Source organism: Chiloscyllium plagiosum, unplaced genomic scaffold (genome assembly GCF_037043375.1).
Source record: "Chiloscyllium plagiosum isolate Xiang-an unplaced genomic scaffold, Cpla_swu_hap1 HiC_scaffold_23, whole genome shotgun sequence".
Taxonomy (NCBI): domain Eukaryota; kingdom Metazoa; phylum Chordata; class Chondrichthyes; order Orectolobiformes; family Hemiscylliidae; genus Chiloscyllium; species Chiloscyllium plagiosum.
The window spans coordinates 53,385,476-53,412,260 of NW_028270161.1; the positions used below are offsets into that span (position 1 = coordinate 53,385,476).

Here is a 26,785-nt window from a genome sequence, read left to right on the forward strand (position 1 = left end):
AACAACCTGGGTGGCAACTTTCAGCGATCTATGTACATGGACTCCAAGATCCCTCTGCACATCCACACTAGCAAGAATCTTTCCATTGACCCAGTACTCTGCCTTCCTGTTATTCTTCCCAAAGTGAACCACCTCACATTTATCTGCATTGAACTCCATTTTCCACCTCTCAGCTCAATTCTGCAGTTTATCCAAGTCCCCCTGCAACCTGCAACATTCTTCCACACTGTCCACTACTCCACAGACTTTAGTGTCATTTGCAAACTTACTAACCCATCCACCAATGCCTACATCAAAGTCATTTATAAAAATGACAAACCCCAAGCAGTGGTCCCAAAATACATCCTTATGGCGCACCACTAGTAACTGGACTCCAGGCTGAACATTTTCCATCAACCACCACTCGTTGCCTTCTTTCAGAAAGCCAGTTTCTAATCCAAACTGCTAAATCATCCTCAATCCCATGCCTCTGCATTTGCTCCAACAGCTTGCCATGTGGAACCTTATCAAAGGCTTTACTGAAGTCCATGTATACTACGTCAACTGCCCTACCCTCATCCACATGCTTGGCCACCCTCATCAAAAAACTCAATGAGATTTGTGAGACCTGACCTGCCCTTGACGAAACCATCTGAAATCGAATAGTTGCTTGCTAGATGATTATAAATCCTATCTCTTATAATTCTTTCCAAAACTTTTCTGACAACAGACGTAAGGCTAACTGGACTATAATTAGCTGGGTCATCTCTACTGCCCTTCTTGAACAAGGGCACAACATTTGCAATCCTTCAGTCCTCTGGTATTAAACCTGTAGACAATGATGACTCAAAGATCAAAGCCAAAGGCTCCAACACCTCCTCCCTAGCTTCCTAGAGAATCCTTGGATAAATCCCATCCAGCCCAGGGGACTTGTCTACTTTCACTCCTTCTAGAATTGATAACACCTCTTCCTTATTAACCTCAATCTTTATAGTTGAATATCTCATATCTCATTCTTCTTCTCTACAATATTCTCCTCTTCCTGAGTGAAAACCGATGAGAATATTTGTTTGGCACCTCTCCGATCTCCAAAGGGTACACACACAACTTCCCACTTCTGCCTTCAACTGGCCCTATTCCTACCCTGGTCATCCTTTTATTCTTCAAGTACCTATAGAAAGCTTTAGGGTTCTCCTGTATTCTACCTGCTAAAGACTGCTCATGTCCTCTCTTTGCTCTTCTTAACTCTCTCTTTAAATCCTTCCTAGCTAGTCTGTAACTCTCCATCGCCTCATCTGAACCATCTTGTCTCATCGTCACATAAGCCTCCTTCTTCCCCTTAACAAGAGAATTTCTGTAGTAAACCATGGTCCCCTTGCCTTATCACTTCCTCCCTGTCTAACAGAGAGATGTCTATTAAGGACACGCAATATCTGTTCCTTAAACCAGCTTCACATTTCGATTGTCCCCATCCCCTGCATTTTGCTACCCCATTCTATGCATCTTAAGTCTTGCCTAATTGCATTATACTTGCCCTTGCCCCATCAATAACTCTTGCCCTGTGGCATATACCTATCCCTTTCCATCGCTCAACTAAACATAACTGAATTATGGTCACTGTCTCCAAAGTGCTCACCTACCACTGAATCAAATGCCTGGCCTGATTCATTACCAAGCACCAGATCCAGTGTGGCCTCCCCTCTTGTCAGCCCTTCGACATACTGTGTCAGGAAACCCTCCTGCACACATTGGACAAAAACTGATCCATCTGATGTACTAGAGTTAGAGCATTTCCAGTCAATGTTGGGGAAGTTAAAGTCTCCCATAATGACCATCCTGTTCCTTTCACTCCTACCCAGAATCGTTTTTTTGATCCTCTCCTCCACATCCAGTGCAATAGTGAGTGATGAGGAGGATATGAAGAGGTTTCAAATGATTTAGACAAGTTGAGTGAATGGGCAAATGCATGGCAAATGCAGTCTAATGTGGATAAGTGTAAATTGTCCACTTTAGTCGAAAAAACAGAATTGCAGGGTAGTATTTATATAGTGAGATATTGGGAAATGTTGATGTGCAAAGACATCCGGTTATCTCCATACACTGGTAACTAAAAGCAGATGTACAATGCAGTGAGCAGTTAGGAAGGCTCATGGATTGTTGGCCTTCATTGCAAAAGGGTTGGAGTACTGGAGCAGGGATATCTTACTGCAGCTTTACAGGACCTTGGTGAGGTCACACGTGGAGTATTGTGTGCAGTCTTGGTCTCCTTACTCAAGAGAAAATATAATTACTATGGAGAGACTGTAGCAAAGGTTCACTAAGCTGATTTTTAGGATGGCAGATTGGTCGTATGAGGGTACATTAGGTTGATTGTGCCTGTGTTCATTGGAGTTCCAAAGAATGCAAGAGAGTCTCACTGAAATATATAAAGTTCTAACAGGGACAGAACAGAGTGGGTGCAGGATGATGTTTCCCCCCTAGCTGGGGGAGAATGCAGAACAAGGTGCCATGGTCTCAGAAACTGTGTTGGCCAATTCAGATTGAGATGAGAAACTTCTCCACTCAGTGTGGTGAAATTGTGGAATTCTCTACCACAGAAGGCTTGCTGGCCACATGACAGCATATGTTTGAGAAAAAAAATGTCTTGAGGCTAAAGAACTTAAGGGGAGTCAGGAGAGGAGAAAGAGTAAAGTGTTGAGATTAGGAACCATCTGAATATGTTAAATGGCAGAGTGGGCTTGATGATGCCAACCCTGCTCCATTTTTTATGTTTCTATGACAGAATTCAACCATATATGAAATAAACAATCCTTAAAAATAACCCTGTTCAATATATTTAAATATCTTCAAGTACTTAATCCCTTATCAAGAAGTTATATTCATAGAACAACATCAAAGGCAGCAAAAGCTTTAATAACTTCTTGGCACTGTCAATCAAACTGGGAATATACAACCCCCTCACCATCATGATCATACTCTAATATTTGCCAGTAAGGTTATGTTCAGAAGTATTGACTCAAATTGCAATCAATATTTTTCAACTCAAGGTCATAGATATGCTGCTTTTCAAAAAAAAAGAATGGGCAGGAAATTTATAGTCCATAGCTCCACAGGCCACATTTGCCTTTTAAGAGCAATTATGTCTGCTATAACAAATACAAATTACAAACTGCAGGATTGGGCACTCATTCCATTGAAAATGGGATTTGTCAGTACCAAGTTCAAGTGGTTCTTCTAAATATGAATGTCAGTTGGAGTCACGATACTTAATTGGCAGTTCTCCTTGGATTTTAAGCAAAGTCAATGTGTTTCTCAATACCATAGGGAAGTGGATAAACTAATTTTTGAGATTAGGTTACACGTTTTCCTCCAAATGAATGTCTCAAACAGAGAGGGGTCTCTGGACTGACAGAAAAGTCTATTTGGTTCTTCAGGCTACCATAGTGGATTCAGAAAGGAAATGGTCTGCACTTGAAAATATGCATCTTTGAGGTTTCTCAAAATTTCAGGATTTGTCCTGGGACAGTTGGAAAATTTGGAGGGAGGATAGGGGAATCATCACAACAGCCTTTACTACTGCTGACAGATTTAAGGAGCTTTCTGAAGAATGAAGAATGCAGTTGGAGACTGACCCAAGAAGTTACTGCCTGCTGAAACGGGAATACATGAACCCATCGGAGTACGGAAGCATTTGTGGGCTGCCCATTATGAGGACTAGAATTCCATGGGGAGTGTAACATGTTACAAGTAATAAAACAGCAGTGCTCCTCTCCGTAGTTTAAAATATAAGTACACAAAGAAAATACTGTTTAGTCAATAATGGTTTTACTCATTTGTTACACATAAAATTTTAAAATGTGAAAATGGGTCAAGTACATTTTTCAGCTAATAATCAAAACTTCATTTCTCTTTGTGAAAGTTATTTTTCTCTATGGAAGGCACAACACTGCAGCTAATAACTGTTTAATCTGATTTTAGTGTCATGCCCATAACTTTAAATGCCTCTTTGTATTGGTTTATATGATGAGAGATTATTGCAATGGAACCTCAAATCTATTCGGTTCTCAATTTGCAATTTTTCTGTTAAAGTTTAGCCAAGATTGATCACATCAGTTTTGCATTTCTGGATATTGACTTTTGCATCTGGGAAAAGAAAATCTCTACTCTTTTGCAGAGGGTTTTATTACTTACCACTCCAGAATGTTTTTTGCATGTCTCTACATTCAATGAGGTCTCACCACCCCGAAAGCCATCATCTGAAATCTCATCGCTCATCAGGAATTCTTTCAACTTCTGTTGGCTGTTGGAAGATTCGACAAAAGAAAAATGCTTCAGCATCACTTCTGAAATCCAGTGCATTATTCCCACAGATTCTAACCTCAATTTAAAATGAACAAAGCAGGCACAGGTAAACCTTGGCGAAAGTGGGTACTGCAGATGCTGGAGATTAGAGTCAAGATTAGAGTAGTGCTGGAAAAGCACAGCAGGTCAGGCAGCATTCGAGGAGCAGGAGAATCAACGTTTCGGGCAGGAACTCTTCATCCGAAACCTCATAAAAGGCTTTTGCCCGAAATGTCGGTTTTCCTCTTCCTTGGATGCTGCCTGACTTGCCGTGTTTTTCCAGCACCACTCTAATCTTGGCAGATAAACCTACTCCACTTGCATGTTGTACACAAGCAGGTGGCTTTGCACAAACATGAGGCTCATGATGCTCAAAGTCTGCACCAACTCTCGACCACGTCGTTCAAGGATAGCCCCCATGACCAATCAATCAAGACTCCTGGGTCTGGAGGAGATTCTCTGATCTGAATGTATGCTTGCAAATCAACAGCACCCCCTGTACAGCACAAAACCAGAAAGTCCAGTCTCAATCCTCAAACAGGATGAGGTGCTGCAACTTTATTGCAAGTAAGCACCCAATCGCAACATTCCAAACTCAGAAACTTGCTAATAAAAACTGCAAACACAGTGCTTTCTCATCTAGCTGACTCGCTATATAGATAGAACATAATTTCGGATTGTCACCAAAAGATGCAATGGTACAAGGCAAATTCTACAATTGCTGTAAGGTGAAAAAGTAGTGAGAAAATTAAAAGACTATGGTACAATGGGTTGGAATTGTGTGGGTAGCATCCTCAAAGAGTCATCACAGGTATGGGTCATTTTCAGTTCATAGATAAAGTCCTAGAACTTACTTCAGAAAAAATATACCTCAAATATATCTACTGAAAGTGGTCTTTCATCTGTCTTCATTTTATCTTTGCTTTCTTAGAGTCTCTAACATTAATAATTTCTGCCTTTTTTACAAAACCTAATCTCCACCAGACTTATAAGGTCTTTCTCCCGTGCTGCCCACAGGCACTTCAGCTCCATTGCCTAAGGGTTAACACAATCTGTAGTTCAGAACTGTGAGTAAGTTTATAGTTAAGGATGTTAAAGGGTGTTATAAATAGTTTCTAGAGGCATTTTGAAAGTAAGGAGGGATTGGTGGATACAGTGAGAAGCTGATTAAATTTAGTTGTTTTATTGAAAGAAAAGGTCAAGTTTTCACTGGGTATCGCAATCTTATCTTTTCTTTCAGTACCAGTATGTTCTTACATTTTAAAAGGTTGGCACTACATCGAGGGCCGAAGGGCCTGTACTGTGCTGTACTATTCTATGTTCTATGTTTACATGAGCTGCCTAGGCAACTGACACTGGGCTCTAAGGACTGCAATCAGACAGCACTCAACTTTTAAAAGTTTTTATTGCTACTCATTAAGCTAAATACGTAGAAGGCACAAGGCTTCAAATTCTTTGGCATTCATACAATTCTAACTTTCAGTCAGAAAAGATTGCTCTTCACTTTGATTACTACATAAAACCAGAATGGGTATGTTTTCCCAGCCAGAAACATCGCAGGCACCTAGATGTTTTCGATGAGTATTTTAGAATTTATGATGTCTGGGAAAAGAGCATAATTAGATTAGATTCCCTATTGTATGGAAACAGGCCCTTTGGCCCAATGAATCCACACCAATCCTCTGAAGAGTAACCCACCCAGACCCACTCCCTACCCTATATTTACCCCTGACTAATGCACCCAACACTATGGGCAATTTAACATAACCAATTTACCTGAACTGCACATCTTTGTGATTGTGGGAGGAAACCCATACAGACACAGGAAGAATGTGCAAGCTCCACCAGACAGTTGCCCGAGGCAGGGATTGAACCCAGGACCCTAGGACTGTGAGGCAGCAGTGTTAACCACTGAACCATTGTGCCACCCCTGAGCCACTGTGCTGCCAAAATAAAACCAACCAATAATGTGGTTGAGTGAATAGGGGAAATCATGCAGACTACAAGGAAGAACAAGATACTGCAAAAAGGTGGGCTTCATCTCTGTGGTTGGGCCGAATTCCCTCTCTAGATTATTAGTCTTCTTCCATATTCATCTTCATCTTTGAAGAGTGAGGACCCAAGTTCTGACCAGCACTGTACTCACCACAGTACACTGGCAGGCTCCTAGGGGACTACATGTGCCATCTTGTGTTGGTCTTTGCAGCATGTTGAAGCATCATATAACTTATGGGGAAATGGGAGAGTTCAAGCTTTCTATTTTCAGTGGAGTCTGATCCTTTCCTCACCTAATACCCAAATACCTGACTTCACAGATCTTAAGAACGAGAACTCTGGCTGGTGGATTTATCCTGATGACATCTAAGCCATTTATTCAACACTTGTCATTTCTCCAAGTATGAACAAGTAACTCAGTATAGATCAGAGCATTGGAGTTGTCTCTGAATTGATTTCTGGCAATTAGAGCTGAGAAATAAATGCTGGCCTAGCCAGTAATGCCCGTATAATGCCCAATGCTTTGAATTAATAAAAATAAACACTGCGTTTATTTGCCTGACAGTCACAGAGCAGCTCCGTCTGTTTGAGACAACAGTCTGACACTGTGCTAACTGTGTGGAAGTATCATTCTCATATCAATGTCAGGTGGATGTAGCCTCAGGTCCCACTCAAAAGACTTGCTCAAACTCTGAGCTGACACTCCACTGCTGCACTGAGGGAGATCTGCACTATCAGAGGTGGTGCCTTTCAGATGCAGTATTAAACCAAACCACTCTCAGGAAGACCTAAAATATCCCGTGACACTATTTTGAAGGAGGCTTGGTGAGGTTTCATGGTGTCCAGGTTAATTTATCTCTCAACTAACATCACCAAAGCTGGTAATTTCATTCTTCTGTCTGGGAGCTTGCTGTATGTAAATTTCTGCAGCATTCCCTATGTTATAATAGTGCCTGCACCTCAAAGCACAGCTTGCGATATCACAAGAACATGAGAAATCGGAGCAGGAGTGGGTCATATAGTCCATCCAGCCTGCTCCACCATCCAAGAAGATCATGGCTAATCTTTTTGTGGACTCAGCTCCACTTACCACCCGCTCAACATAACCCTGAAATCCTTTACTGTTCACAAATCTCTCTATCTTTGCCTTAAAAACATTCAACCGAGTAGCCACAACTGCTTCACTGGGCAGGGAATTCCAAAGATTCGCAACCCATTGGGTGAAGAAGTTCGTCCTCAATTCAGTCCTAAATCTGCTCCTCCTTATTTTGCGGCTATGCCCTCTCGGTACTAGCTCCTTCCACCAGTGGAAACAACCTCCCTGCTTCTATCTTATCTCCTCCCTTCATAATTATATATATGTTTCTAAAAGATTCCCTCTCATTCTTCTATATTTCAGTGAGTGGAGTCCCAATCTACTCAATGTCTCCTCGCAAGTCAATTCTCTCAATCCTTTTCTTAAGTAAGGAGACCATATCCTGAGGTCATTGAAAGGCAATATATTTAATAATTTTTTTACTGGATTTCAAAAGGTTACTATCATTCCTAATGATGTTGCATTTAAGCAGTTTTTTTCCCCAAGAACAACTTAATGAACAAACTGGGAAACAATGATGGACAGAACTACTGAAGTTGTCCTGTAAATAGTCCCCTGTTCACACAAAACTCTCAGAATACATGAAAAAATACTATTGTGCATGGTTGTATATTTTAATCATGGCAACTCAATGGATAGTTACAATAGAAAATACATAAAATTATTTTTTTAATTAAAAGGTGCAAAAATTTAGCTAACTAAATTTACTGTCTGGAGAAAATCCAAGAAATGTCAACAATTATTGAAAAAAAATCAGTGTTTAAAATACTGCATGATAAATTCAATTTTTGTTCTCCAGCATAGATAACAATCTGTATAAAATGCTTTTAGCAGTCTTTCAGCTTAAAGCTCTGTGTTTGCTCATCCTGCTGTCACTGGTCTCTATCATTCAGGCTATCATTTAATTTGGATGCCTGTGGACAAGTCCCACTTTGCTATGTCTTTAATCAAGTAGAACATCTACATTGAAGCAGCCTCAAATTATACCACTTGCTGTTTTACTCTTAGGCTGTCTACAAGCATCAAAGTGTTTCTCTCTTCACTCATGTATTGTCACCTCACTTCAGAAAATTGAATAATCCATTCCTCTAACCCATCATTGAGTGCATTAAGTATCAGAATTGGAATGTCATGTTGCAGCTGTACAGACATTGGTTAGGTCACTTTTAGAATACTGCATTTAATTCTGGTCTCGCTGCTAAACAAAACCTGAAAGGATTCAGAAAAAATTTACAAGGATGTTGCTAGGGTTGGAGGATTTGAGCTTATAGGGAGAGGCTGTGTAGGTTGGAGTTGTTTTCTCTGGAGCGTCAGAGATTTTGTAGAGGTTTATAAAATCATGAGGGGCACAAGGTGAATATCCAAGGGTCTTTTTCCAAAGGTAGGGGAGTCCAAAATTAGAAGACATTGGTTTAAGGTGAGAGGGGAAAGATCTAAGAGGGACCTAAAGAGCAACGTCTTTATGCAGATTACTTACAGATTAGATTACTTACAGTGTGGAAACAGGCCCTTCGGACCAAGAAATCCACACCGGCCTGCCGAAGCGCAACCCATTCCCCTACATTTACCCCTACACCTAACACTACGGGCAATTTAGCATGGCTAATTCACCTAACCTGCACATTTTGGATTGTGGGAGGAACCCGGAGCACCCGGAGGAAACCCACGCAGACACGGGGAGAATGTGCAAACTCCACACAGAAAGTTGCCTGAGGCGGGAACTGAACCCGGGTCTCTGGCGCTGTGAGGCAGCAGTGCTAACCACTGTGCCACCATGCCGCCCACAACAAATCCACACTGACCCTCCAAAGAGAAACCCACCCAGACCCCTACATTTACCCCTACACCTAACACTACGGGCAATTCACCTAACCTGCACATTTTTGGTCTGTGGGAGGAACCCGGAGCACCCAGAGGAAACCCACGCAGACACGGGGAGAATGTGCAAACTCCACACAGTCAGCCGCCTGAGGCGGGAATTGAACTTGGGTCTCTGGCACTGAGGCAGCAGTGCTAACCACCGTGCCACCCATTAGTGGAGTATCACCCAGAGGGTGGTACATGTATGGAATGAGCTGCCTGAGGAAGTGGTGGAAGCTGGTACAATTACAACATTTAGAAGGCATCTGGATGGGTATATAAATAGGAAGGGGTTAGAAGGATATGGGCCAAATGCTGGCAAATAGGACTAGATTAATTTAGGATATCTGGTCGGCATGGATGAGTTGGACCTAAGGGTCCAACATCGCTATGACTACCCTAAACTGTTAGATTTTTCACTTTGTCTACTAAATCCCCATTTTATTTAAATTCAAAAATCAGTCTCTTGCCTACTTCAAAGCATATTTCAACTAAAACTTGACATGTGCAGGTGCATTCAATGCTACAACTTAGCTATGTATATAAACATTTTCCGTTCCAATTACTTTTAAACATGAAAATATTGAGAAACCTCTGATTGCTCAAACAAATACAAGCCATTGAGATGTTTGTTTAATTATCAAAGTAAGGAGCTTCTTAAAAAGGATTAAGAATAATCATCTGCCTGGTGAAGAAGTGTAACAATTTTTGAACACATGCTGAATGTCATGGTTTTAAGCACCAGTTCGCAGTCTTCTCTTCAGAATCAGATCTATAAAGTATACAACTTGACATGAAATGGCAATAACTGAGCTGAGTTCCATTTACGGTATGGAGTACATCCTAGTCAATGAGTCAGTTGTATACTGGCAGGGGAAAATCGCTCACCCACATTCACTAACATATATCACAACTCCTACAGACGCACAGAATCAAGATCTACAATTGCAGCTATCCTACTTTGAAGCAAAGAATAAACTAAAACATGGTATGAAGTAAGAAATCATATTTTTAAAAATACTTTGGACGGAATGTAAAAAACATTTAGCTGAATTTACAAAGCCCAAGTTCGATATGGTGAAACCCATGGTGTTAGGGGACATGGATAGAGGATTGATTGACTGGCAGGAGGCAAAGATTAGAGATAAAGGGGCCTTTTTCAGAATGGCGGCTGGTGACGAGTGGAGTTCTGCAAGAGTTGGGACTACAAATATTCACGTCATACATTAACAAGCTGGATGAAGGAACTGACAGCAGTGCTGTTAAGTTTGCAGATGCCACAAAGATAGATGGAGGGACAGGTAGTGCTGAGGATACAGAGAGGCTGGGAGAGTGGGCAATGAAGTGGCAGTTGTAACAATGTGGGAAATTTTGAGGTTATGCACTTGGGTAGGAAGAAGAGATATAAACTATTTTCTAAATGGGAAAAGGCTTCGGACATCTGAGGTGCAAAGGGACTTGGGAGTCGTAATTTAGGATTGTCTTAAGGTTAACATGAGGTTCAGTTAGGAATTAGGAAGGCAAATACAATGTTGGCACTCATTTCAAGAGGGCTAGAAAACAAGAGTGGAGATGTAGTGCTGAGGCTTGACAAGTCTTTGGACATGACTGCACTTGGAATATCATGAGCAGGTTTGGACTCATATCCAAGGAAGGATGAGTTGGCATTGCAGGGAGTACAGAAGAGGTTTACAAGAATGATCCCAGGGATGAAGGGCTTGTCTTGTGAAGAGCATTGAGGAGTCTGAGTCTGAGTCTATACGCAATGACAATAGACAATAGACAATAGGTGCAGGAGTAGGCCATTCTGCCCTTCGAGCCTGCACCACCATTCAATAGTATCATGTCTGATCATCCTTAATCAGTATCCTGTTCCTGCTTTATCTCCATAATCCTTGATTCCACAATCCTTGAGAGCTCTATCCAACTCTTTCTTAAATGAATCCATAGACTGGGCCTCCACTGCCCTCTGGGACAGAGCATTCCACACAGGATTCCCCCCTTATTCTTTAGAAGGATGAGGGGGGGAATCAGATTGATACTTACAGGATACTGAAAGTCGCAGTTAGAGAGGACATGGAAAAGATAATCAACTTGGTGGGCTGATTGCTCCTAAATCATATGGTCTTCTGGTCGAATATGTCAACACATTAACTTTCACGGAAAAGGTTTTCCAGAAAATTGTAAGAAAAGTCAAAAATGATTGACATATCTTTCTTTTCCCTGACTAGAATCCTTAGTCTCCACTTGCCCATTCTTCATCAGAAACAAGAAACATCTTTTACAATTCTTTAAAGTCTCTCAAAAGGAAATAAAATGGACACAAATGCCTTCATAAGCCAGAGGCCTTCTTAAATAACTTGCAATGAGCAATCTGTTTCAGGTCCTATTTGTCAGTTGAATAGGTTCCTTAGGTTCTTCAATCTTCAGAGGTGTTGTGCTGTATAGGTAGAATGTCTAACAGGATTTTTCCTGAGTGCTGAAAACTCTACTATTCACTGAAGTAGGAAAGCAAATCATGACAAAATGAAATAACTGAAGCCTCTTGAATAGAGACTGCAAAACTCAACTTGTGTTTATAATGTAGTAAAGCACCTACAGTTAACTCACTTCACAAACAAAATTTAACATGAGCCCCGGAACAAAATATTTGGACAGGCCAGCCAAAATGTGAGTCTTAAGATTGGCCTAAAAGGGGAAGAGAGAGGCGTTGACGATAAATGTTTTATTAGAAGCATTTCCAGAGCTTTGGTCCTAAGAAGCTGAAGGCAGGACCTACTAATGACTACAAAGTAAATATTAAGGCAAGTTGACTTGGATTTTTTTTTCCATGTTGCATTAAAAACAGTAATGCAGTTTGCATTTTGAACTACTTAAGCACAATTCCACTACAAATGGAAGCACTATTTTTATATTATCTGAACAGTTCTCAAAGGACAATGAACTTCCAGTCAGCCCTTCAATATTACACGGAGTATCATCAGTGGATGAGATTTGCTGTATATTGCAAACTGAAAGCAAGCAGGAGCTGACTGTGCTGAAAGGTGTAAATGATTGCTTTACCTGACCAGGGCTTTAACTGTGAATCTGATTACAGTGGAGAGCAGAAAAAGTGGGGTCACCAAGATGTTGAATAGAGACAATGAAGTAAAGGCCACAGCAGAAGACAGTTTCTCCGAATTGATGTGGGTGTATGCCAAAAAAGTCTGTCGGACAGCAGAAAAAGTTTGATTACTCATCTTATCAAATGTGACATTTCTACAGCACTTCATTTTTAAATCAATAAACAACGATTGCATGTTCCAAGCAAGAAAGAAACACTTGTGACTGCCTGCGGTCCCTTTAATGACCTGAACGGCACTTATGCTTGGAGACTTTTCTTGCTTCCTTCCCTAATATGCCCTTTGACAGATGGTTTTAGAAGTGCCTCATAATTACAAAGCTCTCAAACTTCATCCTGGTGATTACAGAAAGATTTCTTGAGATTGTTGCGGCTCAAGTAATTACTGAAAGCAGCAACAATGCTGACAGTTTCACTTCTAGCAAACAACATATCTCATTGTCTTTGAGGTCTCTTGGCTGGTCCACATTGGCAGTGCAATGCAACACACTGGTTTACCAGGATTCATCCATAACCAGCTAACTTGGGATGCTTGAAGATGACATTTAACAAGTCTTATACTTTCCTTCCCCAAGATGTGAGAGGTGACAGTCAAAGGCTAAAAGGAAGATGGGGACTTCTAGTAGTCTGGAGTCCAATAAATGAAGTAAAATCCAGTACTTATAAAATGACATTATGGGATACAATATCTCAGTAAATTAGTCCATGGAATGTGGGTAAGTGCAGCATGCTTGGGACAGAAAAGATGCATCATTCCCAAAGCTCTTCACTCTTTCTGCATGCCATATTTGGGTCTGTTTTAGACCAATTTGAATTGGCTTTGTACTTAATGTGTAAACTGGATGACAGCAACAGAAACAAAAGATCTGGAGAGATTTCAAAGGGGCTACTAATTTGTTGTCAGCTATTTTACATGACCACACAAAGTCAAGACTCCTTCCATTGACAAAGATTGATTAGCATAAGTCAACAATTCTATTATCATTTTATGCTCTGATTACCAGATTGGTAGATGGAGCTTGGTCTTTATTCATCTAGAAATTCCTACATCATGAAGACCCATGGGTTTTGACAAACATATCTACGAGAAAGATTGACTTGATGAGCAATTACTGGCAATTACTTATATATATATATATATTTATTAAAGCTGACTTGACTATTTATAGGGAGAAAAAAAGCACTGAAGTGTAAATTCAGATTAGGGTAATCATTTTATGCAGAGAATGACTTTGTTTTAAACTGCACTCAATACTTTGCCTTTGCAATTCACACTCACCCACATTGCACACCCATCCAAGTTGATTTATCCTCTATGCTATAATACTGCAGCTTGCCTACAAATTAAGTCTGACTAGTCATTATAAATAATAGGTTGATACAAAGTAAAATACCTCCACCTGTGAGTCTTTGTCATTTATAAATTATAACCCGGTTACCTGCTTCTCTGCTTGTTAGGTCACAGCGAGAGTTACTGGTGATCAATTAGAATTCATTATTGTTGAGTCTGTTTTCTGAGCAAATAAGTCAGTTTTGCAGTGCCTAGTCGTGGGTGTCTATCTACCCCATGCTCCACTTTTGTGGAGTTAGATGACTAGCCAAACTGGTGAAATCAAGGTGAGTGTGACAACACTATAGCTCCACAAAATTGCTCAATATCACATGCTGCCTTTCCCAGACCATGCCTCAACTCAACGTTGCCTCAGTCCTCCACAATCCCAGCCCCAAATGCAGGTCAGTTCAGTGTTGGAACTGGCTTGAATTGGGCAGATTCTAGTAAGACGCTTGAACTCTGACTGCAGCTCACTCAATGAAGGTGAGCTAGGCACGGGGCTCATTCTGAATGGGGCCTTAGCCCAGCAGACAGAGGCAGCTTATTAACCTGGCCTGGAGCCAAATTTGGCTCATTCTGCTCACTTTGCTGAGTTTCATCCTCACACTCGTAATAACTAGCTCCTTTGTAGCCTCAGTGGCGTGATTAAAACATTTTGCCAAAACTGATCAGCATGGAAACATAGTTAACTGCAAAGGGTCAAATTTTCTATCAGGATTCACCTTTATGCTCCAACAATAATCAGTCTGCAAGTTAGGCACCTTGAATCTAAATTATTATAGCAGGCCATCTAGAATATAAATATTTGTGTTCAGAAGGTAATGTGTCGGAGCTCTCATGACAAGGCTGAATCTGGTTGTGTAAGTGAGCAGCTGCAATGTTTTGATGAAATATGTTCTTACCGCCAACACTGCTGCAATCGGTATTGCTGCATTCATAAATACTAGAAAAACGAAGAGAACAAGGCAGAGTAAATTACGCCAATCAACAATTGAAATCATCACTATAACTCTCACAATGTGGAGCAAAATATTGGAAGAGGAGCGTCTGGAACCAGGTTTCCCACGCAAACGTGGCTGGCTGGATTATCTGTTTGTACAAATATGGTCTTTTGCACTTTTACAGTGCAAACGTACAGGCAGATCCCAGTGATCTCAATGCAGCAAATGGTAAAATAATTCATTTCAGTCATCGGTTGAGGGATCATTGTTAATCAGGGAACCCGGGAGACCTACCCTGTATCTCTTTGAAGTAGGTATCACAGAATATTTACACCCACCCAACGGGGCGTCAGGCAAGTCTTTTCAGTCAAAGTCCCATCCCAAATATGGCCCCTCCCTCAGAAATAGCACTCTTTCTGATGTGAGACTTGAATGTCCATCAGGTGCAACAGAGTACTATCACTGAGAGGCATATCGATCACCTATTTGAACTTAGACACAATGACAGGACTACATCACAATTTTATTTAGTTACAGCCAATTGGTGCACAGATTTCCTTCAAACTGCCATGTGGCTTGGAATAGAAGGCCATTGCAAAGGGGCCAATTTGTCAGGTACAAATCAGGTACAAATTAGGTTCAGAGTCAGGTAAAGCATGAACAAGGAAATTGTGGGCGGCACGGTGGCACAGTGGTTAGCACTGCTGCCTCACAGCGCCTGAGACCCGGGTTCAATTCCCGCCTCAGGCGACTGACTGTGTGGAGTTTGCACGTTCTCCCCGTGTCTGCGTGGGTTTCCTCCGGGTGCTCCGGTTTCCTCCCACAGTCCAAAGATGTGCAGGGTCAGGTGAATTGGCCATGCTAAATTGCCCGTAGTGTTAGGTAAGGGGTAAATGTAGGGTTATGGGTGGGTTTCGCTTTGGCGGGTCGGTGTGGACTTGTTGGGCCGAAGGGCCTGTTTCCACACTGTAATGTAATCTAATCTAATGTAATCTAATCTAATCTAATCAAGACCCTCCACCCTCCACGCAAGACAGGTAACAAGAAGAGGTAAAAACAATGACTGCAGATGCTGGAAACCAGATTCTGGATCAGTGGTGCTGGAAGAGCACAGCAATTCAGGATGCTGACTGAATTGCTGTGTTCTTCCCAGCAGGTAACAAGAAGAATTTGCTTTAAAGTAACGACATTAACATCGAAAATGATGTTGCTGGAGTCAATAATGGTCTACATTGCAGATCCCAAAAAACCACTTTAGGTTCAGAGTCAGGTAAAGCATGAACAAGGAAATTCCACACCTATGAAAATTACAGAGAGCATTTTAATTATCACTAAGTCAACAGTTTAACTAAGGTGAATACGTACTGGATAAGGATGTGTAAAGTGCAAAACTCTTGAGACTGGTTAACTCCTGCATTCTAGTCTTTTCCACGTTGTTACAGAAAATATGTTCCCAGGCATAAAGTTTCAAAAGTTTAATCCCTTTTAAGATCTCATTGGTATTCTTCAGTCTTTCTGTGGAGTAGTCCTTAGAAAACAGGAATAGAAATATCACACTTAAAAATTGATCAATTCTGAGCTGGAGCAGTTTCTCATAACTACCAAAAGCCATACTCACCACTCAGTGAAATAATGGAATAGCAGTAACAGTTATTTGTCGATGAGAATACTCTGTTTATCCTAATAGGCAATAAATACACTGTGCTTTCCAACTTTCCGAACAGAGTCACAAAACCAACTTGTATTCCTCCATCAGGGGAATCCTCATTGTTTTCTGTAGCAGCTGGAATGGCTTTGGAGAGCTCCAGGTCTGGCTCCTGCCAGTTGTTATATTCTCCCTTTGGGTCTAAACATACATAACACCACTAAAGGTGGCACGATGGCTCAGTGGTTAGCACTGCTGCCTCACAGTGCCAGGGACATGGGTTCGATTCCAACCTAGGTCAACTGTCTGTGTGTGTTTCCTCCTACAGTCCAAAGATGTGCAGGTTAGGTGGACTGCCCATGCTAAAAAAAATTGTCCCGTAGTGTCCAGGTTTGTGCAGGCTAGGTGGGCTAGCTATAGTAAATGTGGGGTTACAGGGATAGGGTAGGCGCCTGGGCAGGATATTCTTCGGCAGGTCAGTGCTGACTCACTGGGTTGAATGGCCTCTTTCAGCACTGTAGGGAATCTATGATAAGGACTGGTGAGACAATATTGTGGGGTTCTTTACTTGAAGATAAGACTACATACAAGTGGACATACTGGGAGCTCAATGCACTTCATTCCTATCACTGCTGCCCTACAAGTCATGACACAGATTCATTAGGGTGGCACGGTGGCACAGTGGTTAGCACTGCTGCCTCGCAGCGCCAGAGACCCGGGTTCAATTCCCGACTCAGGTGACTGACTGTGTGGAGTTTGCACGTTCTCCCCGTGTCTGCGTGGGTTTCCTCCGGGTGCTCCGGTTTCCTCCCACAGTCCAAAGATGTGCAGGTTAGGTGAATTGGCCATACTAAATTGCCCGTAGTGTTAGGTAAGGGGTAAATGTAGGGGTATGGGTGGGTTTCGCTTCGGCGGGTCGGTGTGGACTTGTTGGGCCGAAGGGCCTGTTTCCACACTGTAAAGTAATCTAATCTAATCTAATCACATTCTGTCAGGGTATGCAGTGATAGATGCAAGGAAGATCCACTCCCCTAAAGGTGTATATCATTATGACAGAAATAGTTAAGTGAGCCTCATAACTGACAACCAGGTAGGAGATGTCAGTGTAGGGGCAAGACAGCAGTTACATATGCAGCAGGTATGACTGCAGTAAGGCAGCGGAGATGATTGTGAAAGACCAGGCGCTGTGAATGTAGCAGGGTAGGAAATGTCAGCGTGACAGGTCATTCAGCTACACACTGGCCTCTGAGACCAGGTTTCACTTAGGCTGGGGATATGGTGTACCGTCAAAACTCAATGCTGGAGGAAGGACTGAATTAACACATGCACATACACAACTCCTGACCCAGCGAATGCAGAGCTTGTCACCAGTAGTATTATGTTCTGTTATTAATGAAGTGTTGCCACATTTGTTTCATGTCTGTACATTTGCATTTTAATGGATGGAGATTTTGTGGGGTCAACCATGGAAAAGATCAACTGATTTAAGAACTATTGATTTGGGGTTTATTGAGCATTGTCCTTCCTAAGCTTAGAATGTTGAATGTTGAATACTGAGGTCTTGAATCACAAAGTGATTCAAGGTAAAGGTAAAGTCACCATAGTCCCAGAGGACTGTAGCTTTGCTCTCTCATCAGAGAGAGAGAAAACTGGTTGCATTTTAAGCTGAGGGTCACCATGCCTCAGATGAGGGGAGAGGTTGCGAAAGAAAGTCCCTCATGGTAACCTCAGCCGGTGTGGGCATTGAACTCACACTATTGTTATCACTCTGCATCGCCAGCCACCACAGCTTAAGCACAAATCAACTGGTAAATCAAAACCCACAAAATGACTTTGATTCACTAGTAAAGTGTATGTGGCATGAAGTTTTTCTTTTAGTCACTTATGGCACATGGGCACCAGTGGCTGACCAGCATTTATTGTCCATCTCTGGTTGCTCCTTGTGAGCTGCCTTCTTGAACTGCCACAGTCTACCTGCTGTGAGTTGTCCCACGATGCCCTTCGGGAGAATTCCAGTGACAGTGAAGGAATGGTGATATACTTCCAAGTCAGAATGGTGAGTGAGTGGCTTGGAGGAGAACTTGTAGGTGGTGGTGTTCGAATGTATCTTGTCCTAGATGGAAGTGGTCATAGGTTTGGAAGGCTGTCTTAGGATCTTTGGTGAATTTCTGTAGTGCATCTTGTAGATACTACACATTGTTGCTCCTGAGCGCTGGTGATGGAGGAAGTGGATGCTTGTGGATGTGATGCTAATCAAGCAGGCTGCTTTGTCCCGGATACTGAAAAGCTTATTGAGTGTCACTGGAGCTGCATGCATTCAGGAAAGTGGTGAGTATTTCATCACACTTGTGACTTGTGCCTTGTAAATGGTAGGCTGGCTTTGTGGAGTCAGGAGGTGAATTACTTGCCACAATATTCCTAGCCCTGACCTGCTCTTGTAGCCACCGTGTTTATGTGGCAAGCCCAGTTGAGTTACTGGTCAATGGTAACCACAAAGATGTTTGTTAGTGGGGATTCAGTGATGATAACACTATTGAATATGAAGAGGCGGTTGTTAGATTGTCTTTTATTGGAGACAGTCATTGCCTGGCAATTACGTGGCGTGAATGTTACTTACCACTTGTCAGCCCAAGGCTGGATATGAACCAGAATCTGTTGCAATTGGGGATTGATTTCCCATTTTAAACAGTCAGTACTTACCAGAGTGCTTTTCTGTGCATCAGTGAACTTAGTTGCTATGAAATACTGCAAAGGAGCAAGCAGGGCTATGACAGAAGCACCAATCAGCGCACTGATACCCAGCATGTAATATAACAAGATTACACCCATGATAATCTGTAAATAAGAACAAACAGATGGAGAGAGATCAAAGGAACAATATTGATTGAAACATTGAGGCTTAGGACACTCAGTTTAAGAGCAGTGGCCACCTCCCTATCTCGGAACAGCTCACCTGATTAGTTACTGAACCAAATCCTCTGGCTTCCAGGTGCTCAGGGACTGAAAAGTACCTTGAAAGTTGTGTGTTGGAATCCCAATGCACTCACTATGAAGAAATTGTCTGAGAGGTTTAAATTTCTGATGGGCAATTACCTGGCACCTAGTACCCTCCACAAATATCTCCATATGAGTTGGAGACTTCAGAGTGTACCAACTGACCTACCTGTGCAGCTATTCAGAAAAAGTTAAACAATTAAAACCTGTCCTAACTTCTGGGTAACAATAATACTGATCTGCCAGTTATTCACACTGAATTCCATCTCCCACCTACCTCCTGACCAGTCATGACTTTCCCACCAACCTTTAACTCCCTTCATCTGACAATTGACCCATCCCTGCTAACATCCGCCCTCCCCACTCAACAGACACCGCCAAACCCCTGACAACCGACCACACCTCTTCGATGCCTCCACCCTATCCCCTTCACCCACCCACCATCCTAAGCCTTCTCTATTACTCCCCATGTGTTGTTTGCTGCAAACAGTGAGTTAAGACAGATTTTGCACTTTAGTCCTGAAATATTGTAAGATAGTAAACAGGTAACTTATTATCTGATCAGAATGGAAATAAGGATTCTTACCTAGATCGGAAGATTTGCGCCATTGTCTCTGACTGCTATCTTGATTCCTATATCTATCTAATAGGAATGAACTGCAGTTATTAGCTATGGTGTAAAAGGCCATAGGCTGCTGTTCAGCTCCAGCTTTTGTTATTTGTCCCTCTCTGCAAGGCATAATGGATAATATATTGTCCTTTTCAAAACCACGGTATTCAGCCAATTAGAAAGGAAAGCATAGTGTGTACATTTAGTTATGGAATGACTGGTTACAGAAACAACTCAATTTTCCTGTACAAATGACCTCTTACAATCTCCAGATAACTGCGCAGGATTAGATGTTGCTCTTTAAGCATTGATATTCAGGATTAATCTGCACAATTTGAAATACAGCTTAACAGGGACTGCTTTCCAAACAAGCACATGAGGTTAGTAGGTAGTTAGGATCTGACTGTACTCCGTTTGTATATTGTTTGGGTTCTTTAAAAGGTGGCCAATATACTCGGGTCATTAAGCACCAAATGGTTATGGTGAAAATGACTCCCAGAGACTCCTGCTCTATGTCCTGTGTGCCAAGGTCTATGATGTTTCATTGTGTCATTATGGTGAGGTATGTGAAGTAGAAATACCGTGCATAATGCCTGTTACCAGGTAGTGTTTTGAACTCCTAGGGCACCACACGTCTAGTTATATTCTAAAATAAAATATAAAATGAAGAACTGCAGATGTGAAACGGTAAAACAGAAATTGCTGAAGAAACTCAGCAGGTCTGGCAATCTCTGTGGACAGGAGGCAGAGTTAATGTTTCAAATCCTTCTTTTCAGCCTTTGGTACATTCTGAAGAAGGGTCACTGTACTCGAAATGTTAACTCTGTTTCTCTGTGCAAGATCTGTTGAATTTCTCCAGCAATTTCTGGGGTTTCTTTTCCAGCTATATTCTGTCAGGTTCAAACAGTGAAGATATAGGGATGGCTAAGGGAGAACTGGTTGACTAACTCTGGAGATTCTGAAATGATTAAGCAGGACCATCGTTCAGGTAATTTGACATGAGCATGTCTGGGGCCTGTTGAAAGGATCTGCTGGCTGTCCAAAAGGACATTTTTCAGTCTTTGCTTTCCTTCAGTTTTAGGGACTGCGTGTAAAATGTGCAGTTACAGATCCTTGGCACCATAACCTCCAAAGGCTTCTGTGCCATATTAGTCCAAATAAAGATGCAATATTGTTCTGTGAGATTAATCCTCTTGTATCACGTAAAGCCTGAGGCAGGGACATAAGTCAGGTGCCAATGCAAAAAGTATTACAGGAACTGTATTAATATAGATTTACTTGACTGCTCAAGGTACCCAATGGGTTTCCAAAAACAATAAAGTCTGCAACAGGTCTGTGCCAACATTGAGAACAATTAAGTCCAAGACATACTCTTAAGCAAGCTAACTGGCTCAGTATACAAGCTTGTTATGTTTGTTTAGAAAAGCAACCTTCGGACTCTGACATGCAAAAGTGCCCTTTCCAGTTCCACCATAGGTTACCTGCTTGACATTTCAAGGCTGTTAGAAACATCTGATGTGAGTACTTTACCTGAACTGGCATGGCCCACAGATTAGGACAGAGGAATAGGAACCACATCAACTGGTTTGTTTCGATGGCAACAAGGTTATTGATTTGGCCCAAGGTCACCTCTCCCATTGACATATTGGAGGTGGAGAGACGGAGAATCTTGTTGTAGATCATCGCCTAGAGAAAATTGAGCATAAACAGATATTATTTTCAAGGAGAACAGACAGATTTCATATAGAGGGAAGGGAGCTGATCAATCCTGCTTAAACAAAGCAGCAATGCTTAGTGTTTAAAAAAATTTTGTGAAAATCCTGGGGCCTACTGCATTAGACACCAGCTTCATAAACAGACTACAAGAGCTTAAGCCCCAACGGTAGGATGACACTAGTGCAACGGTACTGCTACTAGATCAGTAATTCCGAAAGCCAGGTAAATGCTCTCGTGCCAAGGGTTCAAATCCCACCACATCGGCTGGTGGAATTTGAATCCAATTAAAAAATTGGTAATATAAATCTAGTCTTGGTAATAAAGAACATGAAAGTAATGTCCATTGTCACAGAAACCCATTATGTTCACTAAGCAAGGAAATCTGTCACCCTCATTTGGTCCACATCCACAACAGAGTGATCTCTGAAATTGCCTTACCAAGCCACTCCGTCAAGGGAACACATCATGACAAGCAGCAGCACGCTGGCTCAGCAGTTAGCACTGCTGCCTCACAGCACCAGGGACCCAATTTCCATTCCACCCTCGGATGACTGTCTGTGTGGAGTTTGCACACACTCCCTGCGTCTGCGTGGGTTTCCTCTGGGTGCTCTGGTTTCCTCCCACAGTCCAAAGATGTGTAGGTTAGGTGGATTGGCCAAGTTAAATTGCCCATAGAGTCCAGGAATGTTCAGATTAGGTGGATTATCCATGGGAGGTGCTGGGTTACAGGGATAGGGTGGGTCTGGGTGGGATGGTGAGTACAGCCTTGATGAGTCGATTGGCCTGCTTCCACACTGTAAGTAAGTAATCTAAACACTGTATGGATTCTGTGATCTTTCCAATGATGCCCATATTTTGTGAAAGAATAAATTTTTTGAAAATAAATTCAGAGGACGAAACAAATTTACTGCTTTGGTTGTTCTCGCAATGTGATATCTATCTATGTCAGGTTCATAGATAGACTCAATGTATTCTGTGTTATAAATTTTCTATGTTCTATGTTAAAAGTGGGCATTCTGAACCTGACAACAATCCATTTAAATTTGAGGGCCTTGAATTCCCTCAAACAGTGTAGTCGGCAAGTCACACCGAAACAAACATCAGTTTCCATGGCAATCATATCTGATATTACATGCACCAACAGTCACTATCAGGAACACTCATATTCCATAACATCAAAACCGAGATAAACAAATTACACCAGCAAGTTGTGTCCAAGGAAAATGCAAAACGTAGGCAGTGTTCTATTAAGTCATTTAATTCTTCATACACGAGGATCATATGAAATGTAGTAACGCCTTCAGTTTTACCAGCCATTTTACTTGAGGCCCAGTGGATGCATTCAAAGGAGCAGAGCAAAAAGTGCAGGTCAGAATCGGGAGGATTTGTAAATATCAAGTTGCCAGAAACCACTTTACTGCATACGCATATATAGATTTTCCAGAATTAGTGCAAAATGCAAAATTTCATGATGGGTGCAGAAATATTAATGAGCATAGAGAGTTGCAGTGAATGGTATAGTGAATATTGAAGACAAGGAAGCCCAGGCATAGCGTAAAACATTCATTCATTAAAATTCCTATTTTTTTTTGCTGACAAGTAGCACAATGCTAACACTATGCTGAAATATAACAGAATTGGAGGCTAATACATTTTGGGTCCTCTAAATCATGCAGAATACCATTTGCTTGTTGGTAAGTACAAGATTGCTGCAAAATGGCAACTATGATGTTTGGCAATTAGTCCCCTATTAGGAATAACAATAACAGAACACTTATACCACATCTTCTATAATGGAAAATGTCTCAAGGCCTTTTGCAGTATTATAAACACTCAGTATTTGATTGCTAAGCCAATTAAGGAGGTAATAAAAAAAAGACTAAAATCCTGGTCAAATGAGGTCAATTTTAATGAGCTCCTGGCCTAAATATACCTCTTAGTTAACATTATTAAATTTACTGCTTTGGTTGTTCTCGCAATGTGATATCTTTCTATGTGCAATAAGACTAGGCATAGCAACAGAACGAGGCCAGTCAGTCCACTGAGTCTGCTCCAACATTCAATGGACATAATCCTTAATTCCCTTCTCCTGCCTTTTCCCAAATAATTTTTGATGCCCTTACTAATTAAATATCTATTTATTGCAGCCTTAAATCTGGCTACTTTATTTACAACAATAAATGAGGAGAAAATGAGGTCTGCAGATGCTGGAGATCAGAGCTGAAAATGTGTTGTTGGAAAAGCGCAGCAGGTCAGGTAGCATCCAGGGAACAGGAGAATCGACGTTTCGGGCATAAGCCCTGAAGAAGGGCTTATGCCCGAAACGTCGATTCTCCTGTTCCCTGGATGCTGCCTGACCTGCTGCGCTTTTCCAGCAACACATTTTCAGCTTACAACAATAAATATTAACCAAAAGGACTTGATTGGTTGACAAGGACTTTATTAATGAAACATGCAATATAAATGCAAATTAATTCTTGAAGGAAGGAGAAAGGATGGAGAAGAGGAAAGCTCTAGTAAATTAGGGCCTAAACACATAAGCTCTAAAGGCAGGATGAAGGAAATGCCTAAGGAGAAAGTGAGGTCTGCAGATGCTGGAGATCAAAGTTGAAACTTTATTGCTGGAACAGCACAGCAGGTCAGGCAGCATCCAGGGAACAGGAGATTCGACGTTTCGGGCACAGGCCCTTCTTCAGGAAATGCCTAAGGCCTACTGGTGCATAGATTTGTAGGAATTCTATGGTCAACCACAAAAAAAATGAATGAAAACCTTACCTAAAAGAAAAGTGTTTCTTAGAAGGAAGGTTGTAAGGATGGGACTTATTGTGGATTTATGTAAAATCCAGTCAAAGAAATACACTGCGGACCTTTTCAATTTGTCAGGAAATGTTTCACAAATATCAATGCCTTGTAATAAAGAATATATTCGATAAAAGGTCAGAGAAGTAGACTTAAAAGTTTCACATTATTGACAGGGTTTGAGACTTAAATATTGGAAACGAAGCAGAAAATAGAGAAGGAGCATGAGAGTCAACACATATTGTGAAGTGGAGCTTTGTGAGATGAAGGTCAGTATACATGTTTAATGAAATCATCACACTGAAGTACCCCAATGTAGCAGAGTACTCACCCCCACATTGAGGATGTACCCACTGAACAAAGCATTAGATCATTGATTATATTGTAAGCGTTATTCAGCAAGGACTAACTAAGGTGGTTTTCAACTACTGAAGACTTCACCAGCTCAGTGGCCTCTGTAGCTGAAAAATGTGTTGCTGGAAAAGCGCAGCAAGTCAGGCAGCATCAAAGAAGCAGGAGAATCGACGTTTCGGGCATAAGCCCTTCTTCAGGAAAATCCTCTGTAGCCCACCTCCACACCTCCCAGTACCATCTTCATTAGCCCTCACCTCCAAATGGGTTGAAATTAAGAGTTACAAACAGGGGGAATAGCTTGTTATTACAAACACACAGAAGAATGTCTGATGCTGTTCTGTAGATCCATCAGAACCAGAGACCTTTCTCAACCTCAACAAAGTGGTCATTCTTTAAGTGGGCCTATAAAACAACAACAACTTGAAATATTTGATTCCAAATAGGTATTAGGTGAGGTGACTAAAGCATTGGTTTAGTGGATTGTAAAGGCCATCTAAAAAGGAAGAAAGTGAAGTGTATCATTTTAGGATAAAAATCTCAAAGTTTAGGGCTGAGACAGTTAGAGGCACAGCTATCAGTTCTGGGGATGAATTATGTGGACCGTGCCCAAGATAACAAAGTTGGGAGTTACTTGAGATCTGTAGCTATTTCTTTATCAGAAGCTCGGCCAAAGGTCTGCTTATTTCTACAGGGAGAAAGTGAGGATGGCAGATGCTGGAGATCAGAGTGGTGAGTGTGGTGCTGGAAAAGCACAGCAGATCAGGCAGCATCTGAGGAGCAGGAGAATCGACATTTCGGGCATAAGCCCTTCATGAAGAATGAGCCTGGGGTTCCTCCTACATTCCGATGAAGTGTTGGTGGTGACCTGGGAGCAGCTCAAAGGAATTTCCCAGCCATATATTTAGACATGCGATACTGGTAAGGAAGGAAAGTCAGGTGATGGCAGCTTATAAAAATATCCGGACACAGCTGGGTTTAAGGTAACTTTGAGAGTCTTTGATTTGAGAGTCTCTGCCGTCCATTTGCAAGTCTCTGCTGAACATTCAGAATTGAATCTTACAAACTGCTACATTCACATAAACACATGCTCCAGCAAGAGCTACTAGTTAACCATCAGGACTGGGAATCCTTGTTATTTGTTCCAAAAATCTAACACTTGACACATCTTGCACCCCCACTGGAGGAAGAGTTTCCTGCATTCAGGAACCCAGTGATTAAAAGAGCTGGTCGTCACATTGATGTGGCACTGCTGTTAAAAGAGATCTATACAATGAGTATTGCTGCCTAGGTCATCAGCATTTATTTCCATCCTCTATTTTAAGACAGCAATTACATTGCCAGCTAAGATTGATCTAATCGTCAAGCCATTTATAAGCCAGGGCAGGGTCAGGCTCTGTTAGAACAGAATATCTGATCGTATCTGTTTGTGAGCCTCGGCTGGGTTTCCCACTTTGTAACAGTGACAACTCTTTATATGTACTTTGAACCAAAAAGGTGTGCATTCAACCCCAGTCTCATGCTCCTCAGCATAGCTGGTGCTAAGGCTGCACTTGTATGAGTTGTCTCCATTAGATATTAAACTGTTTGTCCTCTCCACGAGATGTAAAATACACCATGGAGCTATTTCAAAGAACACAGAGGAGGTTATCCTGCTGTCCTGACCAATAATTATCCTCAAACCACACCGAAACGTGAATTAGTTTTCATTATCACAGGGCTGATTGTTGGTGCTCACAGTGTAGAAGCTGACAGCTTCTTATATATAAGACTTATATATAAAAAAACTGAAACCAAGATGGTCATTTTAAAAGCTAACACCTTCAATACATTATCTGGGCCGACATGGCACCTATTATTAACGTTCATTTGAGAACGTAACTTTAAAAAAGTTCTGCGATTTACTATGAAAGAACTGAAACCAACATGGTCATTTGAAAAGATGGGAGACTTAAACAATCCAGGTCTTTTTCAATATATAATTTCAGTAACATCACATTGTAA

The 26,785-nt window shown here is 41.5% G+C and overlaps 1 protein-coding gene across 4 annotated transcripts in view; it reads right to left on the bottom strand.

The window, feature by feature from the left end:
- The window catches only part of LOC122561588 (ATP-binding cassette sub-family C member 9-like), a 200,061-nt gene that overhangs the window by 101,276 nt on the left and 72,000 nt on the right, over window positions 1-26,785 (bottom strand). For all 4 annotated transcript variants that reach the window (XM_043713429.2, XM_043713430.2, XM_043713427.2 and 1 more), the window contains exons 9-14: window positions 21,446-21,601; window positions 19,012-19,146; window positions 16,032-16,194; window positions 14,628-14,668; window positions 12,335-12,477; window positions 4,171-4,279 (exon numbers count right to left, since the gene is read on the bottom strand). In XM_043713429.2, coding sequence (XP_043569364.1) covers window positions 4,171-4,279; window positions 12,335-12,477; window positions 14,628-14,668; window positions 16,032-16,194; window positions 19,012-19,146; window positions 21,446-21,601 — 747 coding nt within the window. The remainder of the gene's footprint in view (window positions 1-4,170; window positions 4,280-12,334; window positions 12,478-14,627; window positions 14,669-16,031; window positions 16,195-19,011; window positions 19,147-21,445; window positions 21,602-26,785) is intronic.